The 12,142-nt window shown below is 37.2% G+C and overlaps 1 protein-coding gene across 5 annotated transcripts in view; it reads left to right on the top strand.

Annotated features, from left to right (window-relative positions):
• The window catches only part of ITGBL1 (integrin subunit beta like 1), a 312,879-nt gene that overhangs the window by 127,602 nt on the left and 173,135 nt on the right, over positions 1–12,142 (top strand). For all 5 annotated transcript variants that reach the window (XM_060129219.1, XM_060129216.1, XM_060129218.1 and 2 more), the window contains exon 7: positions 2,148–2,294. In XM_060129219.1, coding sequence (XP_059985202.1) covers positions 2,148–2,294 — 147 coding nt within the window. The remainder of the gene's footprint in view (positions 1–2,147; positions 2,295–12,142) is intronic.

Raw genomic sequence — 12,142 nt, forward strand, 5'->3', positions numbered from 1 at the left:
TTGAAGTTTCAAGAGTAAAGCTTTTTTCCCCTTTCAATCTAACTCTGTTTTTCACTTTTATTGTTGAAGTGTCAATTTGTTTTCCACAAATGGCAGTATGTTTTGTACTTTGTCCAGCCTCCTCATGGTAGATCTAACTGCCCTTGAAATGAAACCTCTTGTCTCCAAGAATTTCAAAGCCACTGGCTCCCATAAAACAGCAGAATTGATTGTACTTTAAACGTTAAAGATTTTGTTTTAAAAACTGTTATTTATCTATACATTTGCAACATACCTCTGTTTGCAAATTTTGCTCTAAATTATTGGGTTAGCCAGTGAGAGGCCCGCGCACCGCGATGAAGAGTGGCCCCCGCTCACCGTAACTGGAGAAAGCCCTCGCACAGAAACGAAGACCCAACTCAGCCAAAAACAAACAAACAAACAAATAAATAAATTATTGGGTTAGCCAAAAAGTTCATTTGGGTTTTTCTGTAAGATGTTAAGTGAAAACCCAAATGAACTTTTTGCCCAACCCAATACACGAGGATTGGGAAGATGGGTAGGAACTTCTTAAGCCAGGATAAATGGCAAGAAGCCATGGAACCCAACAATCTCTGCGATATAATTGCTATTAAGTCAAACTATTGTCATAAAAATTCTTATATTTGAAAGTCCAAATGATCATAGTCACGTAATATGTATTTATTAGCAATCAGAAGTTTTTTCCTCTAAGATGATGAGCTCTAAGGCAAAGTATTAACAGCAATTTGTTGTATAGACTTTGTTACGTAGTAGGTGCTCAATAAATGTGCATTGAATTGAATTTAGTGTTAAATGAGAGATGTGGACTCTGTGATCCTTAATAGCTCATCCTACTTTGACCTATGGTTTTATGATTTGTTCCGTGAAGAACCAGATTTATAGATAGTGAAAAGCTTCCTGATAGGTGAATTGTCCAGTACTTCAAACTCAAAAGATGGACATCTGACCACAGACCTCATGGAATACTGATAAAACAGACCAGCCTTCCCTGAAGACTGGTCCATACCGGTTTCCATATTGTGTGATATATATTAATATCAAATGCCAAGTACAGAATAGCAGCGATTGTTATTCATTAGCATTATATTTGATTTGCTTAAAGAAAGTGTAATTCCACTTTCTTTAAAATTCTTCATACATTTTTGGAGAAATTATAGAAATCTACTTTACATTGTATCTGTAATGAGTATCTGAATGGTTATTAGGAGTTAGGAAAAGCTCAGCTAAATTATCGTGCTTTCCTTTCCTTTCTATTTCTACTTGGTTGTATATGTGGGCTCAAGTGAATAAAAATAAAAATTGCTCACTTCTATGTAGCATTTTAAGATATATTATGTACTTCCTGATAAATGTGGGTAGATAATCTGATTTAAAATGAAGAACTAAACCTCAACGAGGTTGTCATTTGAGCAGCCCTACTCTGTAGGGAACAGGGTCAGGATTTGAACCTACTTATTTGATTGATATCTTATGCTATACCATATCAGTACTTGTCACAGTTCTTTACAGGCTCTGTGCCCATGTAAATTTAATATCTTTCCTGACCTCTTTTGTGTATAGGAAATTAGTCTTCAAGGGTTGCGAACTCCACACAGGTTACTGGTTTTAAGCTAAGGGTCTATAGGCTAAGCATGTAATGTGTAGTAAAAAGATAATGAAAATAAAGTGTGAGGGACTCTAGAAACTAAGACCCTGTTTCAAAAACAAATTGTTTTCCATTTCCTATGGCTCTCCTCCACGTGAATTAATTGCCCAATTCATCAAATCCTCCTTTTTAGCAGACTAAATTAGCAGACTGATTCAATCTCATGCACTTGGATTTTGAAAGATTCAAGTTGATAGCCCTATGAACCTGTTTATCTGATCTGGAGTTGTTGTTTTTCTTTCCCCATGATCAATCAATATACCTAGATCAGGTTTTTAAGAACATTGAGAAAAATGGGCTTTTGCCTTAATGTTTTATATTGAGTTTAATTGAGATCGTGACTCATTTGTGACATTCACTGTTGAAATGAAAGTTAATTCTGGCTTTGGTATATTTTTCTCATATACATGTGCATATATATATATATATGTATGGCTCATAAATACAATAACATATATATATTATTACTCCCATTGTGAAGGTCATGGGCAGTGTAACTGTGGAAGATGTGACTGCAAAGTAGGCTGGTATGGGAAAAAGTGCGAGCACCCACGTTCCTGCCTGCTGTCAGCTGAGGAGAGCATCAAGAAATGCCAGGGAAGCTCTGCTCTGCCTTGCTCTGGGAGGGGTAAGTGAGGGTCTCAGGCCTTGTGACCCATCGCCTCCTGTGAGTCAAATGAATTTAGTTCACATGTATCTTATTTAAAAGGTAGTTGAGATTCCCGAATGAGGAAAGATTAGTCTTTTCAGAACTAATAATGACTCCAATATCCATGAGTGAAAGTACATGGAGAAATATAATCTCATTCTTTCTCCCTCTGTTACACACACACACACACACACACACACACACACACACACACACACACACACACACACACACACACACACACACACACACACACGCACGCACACACACACACACACACACACACACACACACACACACCCCATCAGTCTACTTTAGCTCTGAGGTCTGTTCAATTTCTATTCAGTTCAGTGCTACATTAAAAAAGAAAAAAACAGTTTGGATATTTGCTCAGAGCTTTCTCAATAACATCATCTAATTGTCCACTGACATTTCTGAAACTTATTAACAGCCTACTGAGTTGTACTGTTGGCTTTTGAAAATCTATTGTATAGACAGATAGCTCGGAATAAGCTTTTCTTGTCTTAGACGGCATGTAGCCTCAGGTGTGCTCTTGCTATCAGATCAGTACAAATTGGAGGAGAAGGAAGAATTCATCTAGGGGAAAGCTGGTTTCATTCTTTTTGATTTATCAAAATAAGAAATAACAATTTCACCTCTCACATGAAAATGGCAAAGTTAATGTGAAATTTGCTTTCAGAGGTACTGGTAATTGAAGTTATTACAAATTTTATTCATGAAAGAGGAAAAGGAGAAAGATTTCCTTTATCTGAATGTTAGATCAGAAATTTAATTTTATGTTGAAGGGAAACTTTTTTTTGAAAAGCGAATTTTTTAATTGAGATATAATTCAAATGTCATAAAATTCACTCATTTAAAGTATACAACTTAGTGGGTTTTTTTTAGTATGTTCACAGAATACCCAACCATCACCACTGCCTCATTCCTAAACATTTTCGTCATCACAGAAAGAAACTCTGTACCCTTCCTGGGCACTCCCCACTATCCTCTCCACTTAGCCCCTAGAAACCATTAATCTACTTCCTGTCTCTGTGGATTTGCCTAATCTGGATATTTCACATATAAATATGAAATATGTGTTCTTTTTCTCCTGTTTCTTTTTTCACTTAGCTTAATGTTTTCAATGTTGTATCATGTGTCAGTACTTCATTCACTTTATGGCTGAGTAATATTCATTTGTATGGATATAGCACATTTGTTCATCCATTCATCTGTTAATGAACATTTGGGTTGTTTCTGCTTTTTGGCCTTCGTAAATAATGTTCTGTGCATATTCATGTACAAGTTTTTGTGTGGACATGTGCTTTTGATTTCTCTTGGATATCTACCCATGAGGGGAATTGCTGGGTCATATGGTAACTCTATGTTTAACTTTTTGAGGTACCACAAAACTATCTTTAAAGTGACTACACCATTTTACATTCCCTCCGGAAGTGTATGAAGGTTCCAATTTCTCAACATCCTCACCATTATTTGTTATCATATGTCTTTTTCATTACTTATAGTTGTTTTTTTTTGGGGGGGGCTGCAGAAAACTCCTAAAGTCTCCAAGATTACTTGTAACATAGTATTTTCTCATACTCTGATATTCATCCTTAATGATTATAAGGAGAAGGGTAGGATATAGGTAGAAGGAATTTTTAATTTCAGAAGCATTTCTGAATTGCCCCATCTTTCATTAATACTCCCAGGCTGGAAGCAGTGTTCTACCAGCGTTAATAAAATATTGTGTTTATAGTGCTTGAGTAAGCCTATTATGCTCTTAAAATAACAAAGACTAAAAATCACTATTCCTCGGACTACTGGTATTATTTATTGCTAAAAATAACAAATTATAGGACTCCCTTGGTGGCGCAGTGGTTAAGAACCCACCTGCCAATGCAGGGGACACGGGTTCAAGCCCTGGTCCAGGAAGATCCCACATGCTGCAGAGCATCTAAGCCCGTGTGCCACAACTATTGAGCCTGTGCTCTAGAGCCCACGAGCCACAGCTACAGAGCCCGCCTGCTGCAACTACTGAAGCCCACGTGCCTAGAGGCTGTGTTCCGCAACAAGAGAAGCCAATGCAATGAGAAGCCCACACACCGCAACGAAGAGTAGCCCCCGCTCGCTGCAACTGGAGAAAGCCAGCGTGCAGCAACAAACACCCAACGCAGCCAAAAATAAATAAATAAATACATTTATTTAAAAAAATAAATAAAAATAAATTATACAATGGAAAAATTTTAAAAGCATATAAAACATATCTCAAACATAGAAAATGACTTTAAGTAGATATATATATACACACACATATATGTGTATGTATATATTTCCCAGTGGTTTCTCATTTATCTTGAAATTTTTTTATATAATGCTAGTGCAAGAGAATTATCTGTGGACTTTATATATCAGTGTTTAATAAACTCTGACAAACACATATTTGTCTCCTACCTTTCTAGAGATTCATTAAGTTATTTAGCTACCATTTTTAAACAATAGCTTATATTTAAAGTCTTTTATTAAAAAGGTGTTGATATGTATAGAATTGTATTTTTTATTTTTTTGTAATTCATTCAAGCCTTTTGAAGCACTTTACAGATAAATATAAGCTTCTCTAGTTTCCTCACAGGGAAACGGAAGTATTGATGAGTGAAGTGATTTTCCAGGGAACTGTAACAAAATATAAAAATTTTGAGAATGAAGACCAAGGATTTATGACAGGCAGTCCAATGCTCGGACCAGTGGTTAGAGACTTCCTTTTTCATAGGGCTACATCTGCAAACTCCTGGGCACTGGAGATCTTAAAGCAAATGGCCAATATGAAAACTTTCAAAGGATTAGTTTTGCAATTTATGAATGACAACAGCAGCTGTGGTTACATGAGTGAGGAAAGCAATTACAAGGCTCATTGGTTCTCCAGCCGGAGAGCCTCAGCAGCTCGCTAGCTGGGGCCAAGGAAAAAAAACAATTCTCCTGGTAGAATTAGATTAGATTACTTGCTTGTGCTGCTGATGACTAAGTGTGATCATTATGTCTTAAAGGTAGGGGAATAATTTAGAGGATCTTTTAAATTCTCTGAATTCCTGTGATTCCTTGATTTCTGTTCCTTCATTTAGTTAGATGACTCTCATAAAGACAATATTGATATACAGTGATTCATCCTGCCCATGGGGTTGGAAGGTGGGCACAGCTTTCTCAATTCTCCTATCAATGTTCTGCTTAAAAATTTTAAATGGCTTATGATAGTCTATTAGTTTTAAACTCTTCTTGATTAAAAATGCATTTTTTTGTTTTTTTTTTTTGCGGTACACGGGCCTCTCACTGTTGTGGCCTCTCCCGTTGCGGAGCCCAGGCTCCGGACACGCAGGCTCAGCGGCCATGGCTCACGGGCCTAGCCGCTCCGCGGCATGTGGGATCTCCCCGGACCGGGGCACGAACCCGTGTCCCCTGCATCGGCAGGCGGACTTTCAACCACTGCGCCACCAGGGAAGCCCAAAAATGCATTTTATTATTATTGAGGTTCTCCTGAGTATGTGTCTAACTTTGGCCAGAAAATGTGAGCAAAATGTGTCACTTCAGAGTAGAAGTTGAGGCAGTGAGAGATTTGCCATTCTCTCTTTTTCCCTGGCAAGGGGATTTGAAGTTTGAGATGGTGGCAGATCCATTAGCCTGGGTCTCTGAATGAGGATGATCAGCAGAAACCTCTGCTGACCCACCGGGTTCTGTCGCATGAGTGAGAAATAAACCTTTGTTGTTTTAAGCAGCTGAGATATTGGGGTTGTTTGTTATGGCTTCAGAACTCCTGGCTCATGCTCTCTTCTGCATACAAAATTAGGGAACACAGCTAAAGCAAAGCAAACAAACAAGCAAACGTGACAAAAATCACACTCAATCCAAAGAGATAAGCATAAAAAAGTTGAGGTTTATAACTATATATGTATATCATATCAGTATTAATATCTAAATCAACATAAATAACTATATATTTTATAAATGATGTTTTTATACAGTTCTATCAACAGCATTTATGTGCACTTATTCGACAAGTTAAATGCTAAGAGCATTGAATGTATTATCTTTTTTAATATTCCCCAAACACAATGAGACAGGAAGAAATAGAATTCTTCTTTTTACAAAAGAAGAAATTGGAAATTTGAACAGTTTACCATCTTACACAGTAGGTGCCAGATGTGCAACTTTTAATAGGAACTTTTAATACAGGCCCTCTGATGCCTGTATTAAATTTAGGTAATTTAGTTTAGGTTAGGTAATTTACTAACATGCCACAATTTGTTAACGTGTTCTTTTAACATGTCAATTTTCTGAACAACTTGTCATGAATATATTTTCTTGTTATAAAATATTCTTCTGCAAAATTATTGGTATGGCTGCATACTATTCCATAAAATGGTTGTAGCAAAAGAATTTAATCAACCCTCTTTTATTAGACATCTGAATTGTCTCTTATTTTATTCAAGTTATAATTTACATTCTTGAAGTGGAATATTTGCATAAATCCTAAGTATTAATTCTTAGATGTGGATTGCATAGATCTAAATGAATAAAAATATATTAAAACTTTTTAATAAAAACATTGCCCAAACAATTTATAGCCTCTAGAAAAATTGTTCCAGTATACCCTCCTACCAGGAGTGGAAGAGGGGTTCCCTTTGCCCACCAATAGTGACAATTTAAAATAATTAGTTCACTTTTCCTGGTGTATTTTGCTCTTCATGTTGTAAACTTTTACTTTATCAAACTCCTTTCACTGACTTCTATAATCATCAAAACAAATGATTTATCTGCAGGCATTAATATTCAGAAGCTTGTGTTTGCAGTATTTGCCTTCTTTGATCATCATTTGTCCTTATGTCTAAGTCATCTTTTTATTTGGTATTGTACTCCCATGTGTTTTTGTTGTCTGTCCTCTGTGCCCTTTGGTTTTCTTTCATCAGACTTGTTCTAAGAGGTATGGCATATGTTTTGGTCCTTCAACACACATACCCATACAGCTCCACAAGGGGAGGTATGGAGTGGAAGAAGAATGACAAATTGAAGCTAATTATTTAATATTGTGGCTTCCAGAAAATAGGAACCATGTCCTCATTTTTATCAATTAGTATGCTTTAATTAATTAAGCAAGTTGGTTCAATTCCTCACCTAGGAACATACTTTCAAAGAATGGTAGCATGCCAAATTCTCACCATCTGGAGATTTTTCAATTTAAGCTGTAATTTACCTCTCCTTTTTAGTGGCAAAGCACACCTTTAAGTTCTTTTGCTTTTATTAATCAGAGAAGTTTTCTATGATGCATGTATTTTTTTAACCTACGTGTTTTTGACTCTGTGATTTTTTTGGCAACTAAATCGTTTTTTTAATTCATGTATATAGAGATACAATTATTATTTGGAACATAACTTTTGTTCTTTTAATTGGAAGTCCTCTAAAATTTTTTTAAAAATTTTATGGGAGGAGAGTGTTTTAATTTTTTTTAAAATTTTTATCAGCTTTATTGAGGTATAATTGATATACAAAAACTGCACATATTTAATGTATACAATTTGATGAATTTGGACATGCGTATACACCTGTGATGCCATCACCATAGTTAGAGTGATAAGCATATCCATTACCTCCCAAAATGTCCTTGTATCCCTTTGCTTTTGTGTGTAGTGTATGTGTGTGTGTGTGTGTGTGTGTGTGTGTGTGTGTGTGTGTGTGTAAGAATGTTTAACACAAGAGAGATCTAAAATAGTCAAACCTATAGAAGCAGAAAATAGAATGGTGGTGGCCAGGGATGGGGAAAGGAGGAAATGGGGAAGTTGTTATTCAATGGGTATAAGTGTCAATTATACACGGTGAATAAGGTCTAGAGATCTGCTGTACCACAGAGTGTCTATAGTTAACAATTTTAACTTTTTTTGTGTGGTTTTGTGGACTGGAAAACATTTTTTAAATTAATTAATTAATTAAAAAAGTTTTTGGCTGTGTTGAGTCTTCGTTGCTGCGTGCAGGCTTTCTCTAGTTGCAGCAAGCGGGGGCTACTCTTTGTTGCAGTGCGCGGGCTTCTCATTGCGGTGGCTTGTTGTGGAGCACAGGCTCTAGGCGCGTGGGCTTCAGTAGTTGCGGCACGGGGGCTCAGTAGTTGTGGCTCGCGGACTCTAGAGGACAGGCTCAGTAGTTGTGGCTCACAGGGCTTAGTTGCTCTGCGGCATGTGAGATCTTCCCAGACCAGGGCTCAAACCCATGTCCCCTGCATTGGCAGGCAGATTCTTAACCACTGTGCCACCAGGGAAGTACCCTGAAAAATTTAAGAGGGTAGACCTCCAAACATTTTAGATTAAGTACAACACCACCTAGTGTGATTTTGATTATATTTTTAAAATCCCCAGTGGCTTAATTAGATATCTTACTGTAAGTTAACTGAAGTGGGAAATGTGTAGAGTTTTCAAGAGGCAAGGGAACCCAGTGTGTTCTTCCAGTGGTCCTTCGAGAAGGAGAGTGGGATTCAGATTTCCTCTCTTCTAGACATTCAGATTAATTGATCCACTCCATCTGTCATTGCTTGAGAACCCTGGGATGGTCATACACTGAATTATGACCTTTCAAACGTAGTTGTTAAGGATAACATCCAAAGAAGATGAAGAAATGACCCTGTAAAATTAACTGCTTTACTCTTCCTTATCCAGAAAGAATCATCCTGCTTTCAGTGATGTACAGAATGGGGATAAATCAGTGAATTGGGAAATCATGTCAGAAGCAAAAGTCTGTATTTTGTCATATTATAGACATTAGATGATGAGAAATCAGTCTGTGGATCCCAGGGAGTCTTCTGTGGATCTCTGAGCACATCTTAAACTTACAGTGCTCTCTGCTATGGCTCTTATGTGCTCTATTATCATGGAATGACCCACAATAGAAAGATGGTATCTAGGAAGAGAAAAGCCTGCTTGTTATTTGCTTCCTTTGTACTCAGAAAATACGTATTAGAATGTCTTTAAACTGTATATGCAATCCACACTTCACAAAACCTCAGGAATGTAAATGCTCTTTCTTATGACTTTATTGAAGATAGTACAGAGACAAAAAGAGTGGGATCAAGTGGGAGAACTAAATATGGGGCCTCTAGCATCCTTTATGTCCTCGTGATGTGTTGGGACTTCTGTGTGTTGGTGGGGCATTTTCTACCTTCATGAGGAAGCCAAAGGTGCAGGTGCCCAGAACTGGTGTTTTTCTGGATGGTCCTGATTCAATCCAGTATTTACCCTCTCAGTCATATGAAGAAGCAGCATTTACTAAAGGCATAATTTGTGTACATTGAAGGAAACTGCTAAAAATAATGGAAACAAGCCAAGAAAAGATCTCATGCAAGACGGTTATGTGGCACTCCCCTTTCCAGTGGGTAATTCTCTCTCTTCCTTATTTCACCTTCTTTTTTCATCTCGCCTTTCCTCTTGCTATTTTTATATTCAGCAGAGCACAAAGAAAATTCAGAAGCTGAATTTAATAATTTTGTCTATCTTTTAAAAAGACGGTGGAAAATAATTCAATGGAAAATAATAAACATAGTGGGTTTTTTTTGATAACCTGAGTATTTTCTAATCCATAGTCCAGAAAACTGTATCACTCCCAAGACAGAGTGAATATTTTTTTCGTGTTCCAGTCAGCGATCTTGCCTAAATGCTTTATCTATGGCAACAGAACACTTTGTGTCAAAGATAGGAATCGATCCAAATAAAAGGACAATTTTTATTACATTTTGCATAATTTTTATGTGGTAAATTGAAAGCTGGTGAAATTTTTTGGCTGAGAAAACTTCCTAGGAAAGGCTGCAATGAATATTGTCAAAATCTATTTGAAATGAAAGTAGAATATCGGACATGAATTCAACCCCGATTTCTATAAGGGACCTTAAAATGAAACGTGTGACAACTATGACAATTTTGTTACTTTAATTATATATTTCTTTCTATTAAAACATTAAGCACACAGTGAAGGATGTAATGTGGGGCTCTAGTGGTTATTTAATTGATTTTATTCAGTATAAATAAGCAAACCAGATATTCTTAGTGGGAAAAAAAAAATCTCTTCTGCTATCAGCCGTAATCTTCGTAGAACTACACAGTCTACAGACTTTCTTTTTAATAGAAAATCAATGAGGCAGAAGGTCATTATTTTGTCTAGGCGTTAGGGTCATGTAGATGATCAGAACTCTATGATTCCTTTCTTGGATACATAAGATGCCATTAAAAATTTATAAGGCTGGTCATTGTGTTATATTTGCATGATGAATATATATGCAAATATTATATTCAATGAAAATTAGTATGTACAATGTACAGTCATACTAGAGCACACTGACATCTTATGCATCGTATTTTCATTAGTGATGTTGCTCATCGAATTTAATAAATCTAATATTTATTGATCACCTTACCAAGTATCTCTATGCTAAGCTGGGGATCAGGAAACTAGGACCAGGAGGCCCACATTTTGTTTTTGTAAGTAAAATTTTATTGGAACACAGCTATGCTCATTTGTTTACATATGGCTGCTTTTTGGCTATCATGGCAGAGTTGCCACAGAGGCGTACGGTACACAGGGCCTAAAATGTTTACTATCTGGCCCTTTACAGAAGGAGTTTGCTGGTTCCTATGCTAAGCATTTGTGATAAAAGTGCCAAAGAACAGGTTGAGTGTCTTGAGGGTCAGGGGAAGAAGATACTATTTTCTAAATAAATTTGGGGGCATATAGGGCTTCATGAAGTGAGGAAGCTAAAACTGAGTTTACCTGTAAGTAGCATTAGACAGATACTGGTTTAGAAAAAAGAACATTCCCGCTAGAGGGAACACCATGGAGAGAAACACTGAGTTAACGAGGGAATAACTTTTTCAGGGGACAGGAGACAAACTCACTTTTGATGATACATGAAGAATCAGACAGTGGTGGGAAGCAGCCTGGGGACAAATGCCATTTCTCCCATCCCCCATTACCCTCTCTCCATGTTGTGATGGGTTTGAGACAGAAAAAACAACTTCTTTGCAGACCTCTTGTTCTCATAATTGTCATAGGAGGTTGATGTTAGTAAGAAGGACACACATTGTAAGTCCAGATTTTAAATACACTGCAATGATATCATAGAAATGCCAGGTTAACCTTACTTAGTGCCTACCCCAGTGCATCATTGCTAAAATACCAAGTTTAATGTAACTAAAGTGACCAAAATCCAACCTTCCCATACACAAGACAAGTATGCTAACATCCTCTCCTGTGCTTTTCTTCCTCTTTCCTATACCTCCAATCCTATACCTTAATCTACTGAGGGAATAGGAGAAGACAAACACAATTCTGAAGTGGCTGTTATATTGAGTCATTCATATTAGCAAAGTAAAATGACAGCAGTTTAGCAGTTGGATTGGTATTTTGAGGGTCATGTTATCTGTAACGTGATACCTGCATGTTTTAAATGGCAAAGGGACATTGTGTCGTAGTGAGGCAAGATGGTGGGTTATTGGTTTGGGCTGAGAAACCCTAGACTGAGTCTGGGCTCTGCCACTAACCAGGTGTATGATCCAGCAAGTCACAGGCTACCTTAATGGTGACTTTGAACTTAGCTTCTTCAGGCTACTTTTCCTCTCCTTCACTTCTCTCTGCAGCAAGTGAACTTGACTCTGTGTTCTGACTCACTTGGATCCGTAGATTCTGTATGCTCTCACGGGCCCCATGTGTTTCATTTATGACTCACCTTCCTGACAGACTGCGTCTCTGGTTTTGCATAGCTAACTAGATAGCTGACTACTCTTCAGGGGAATCAGGTAACTAGC

The sequence above is a fragment of the Lagenorhynchus albirostris genome, chromosome 18 (assembly GCF_949774975.1).
Source record: "Lagenorhynchus albirostris chromosome 18, mLagAlb1.1, whole genome shotgun sequence".
Taxonomy (NCBI): domain Eukaryota; kingdom Metazoa; phylum Chordata; class Mammalia; order Artiodactyla; family Delphinidae; genus Lagenorhynchus; species Lagenorhynchus albirostris.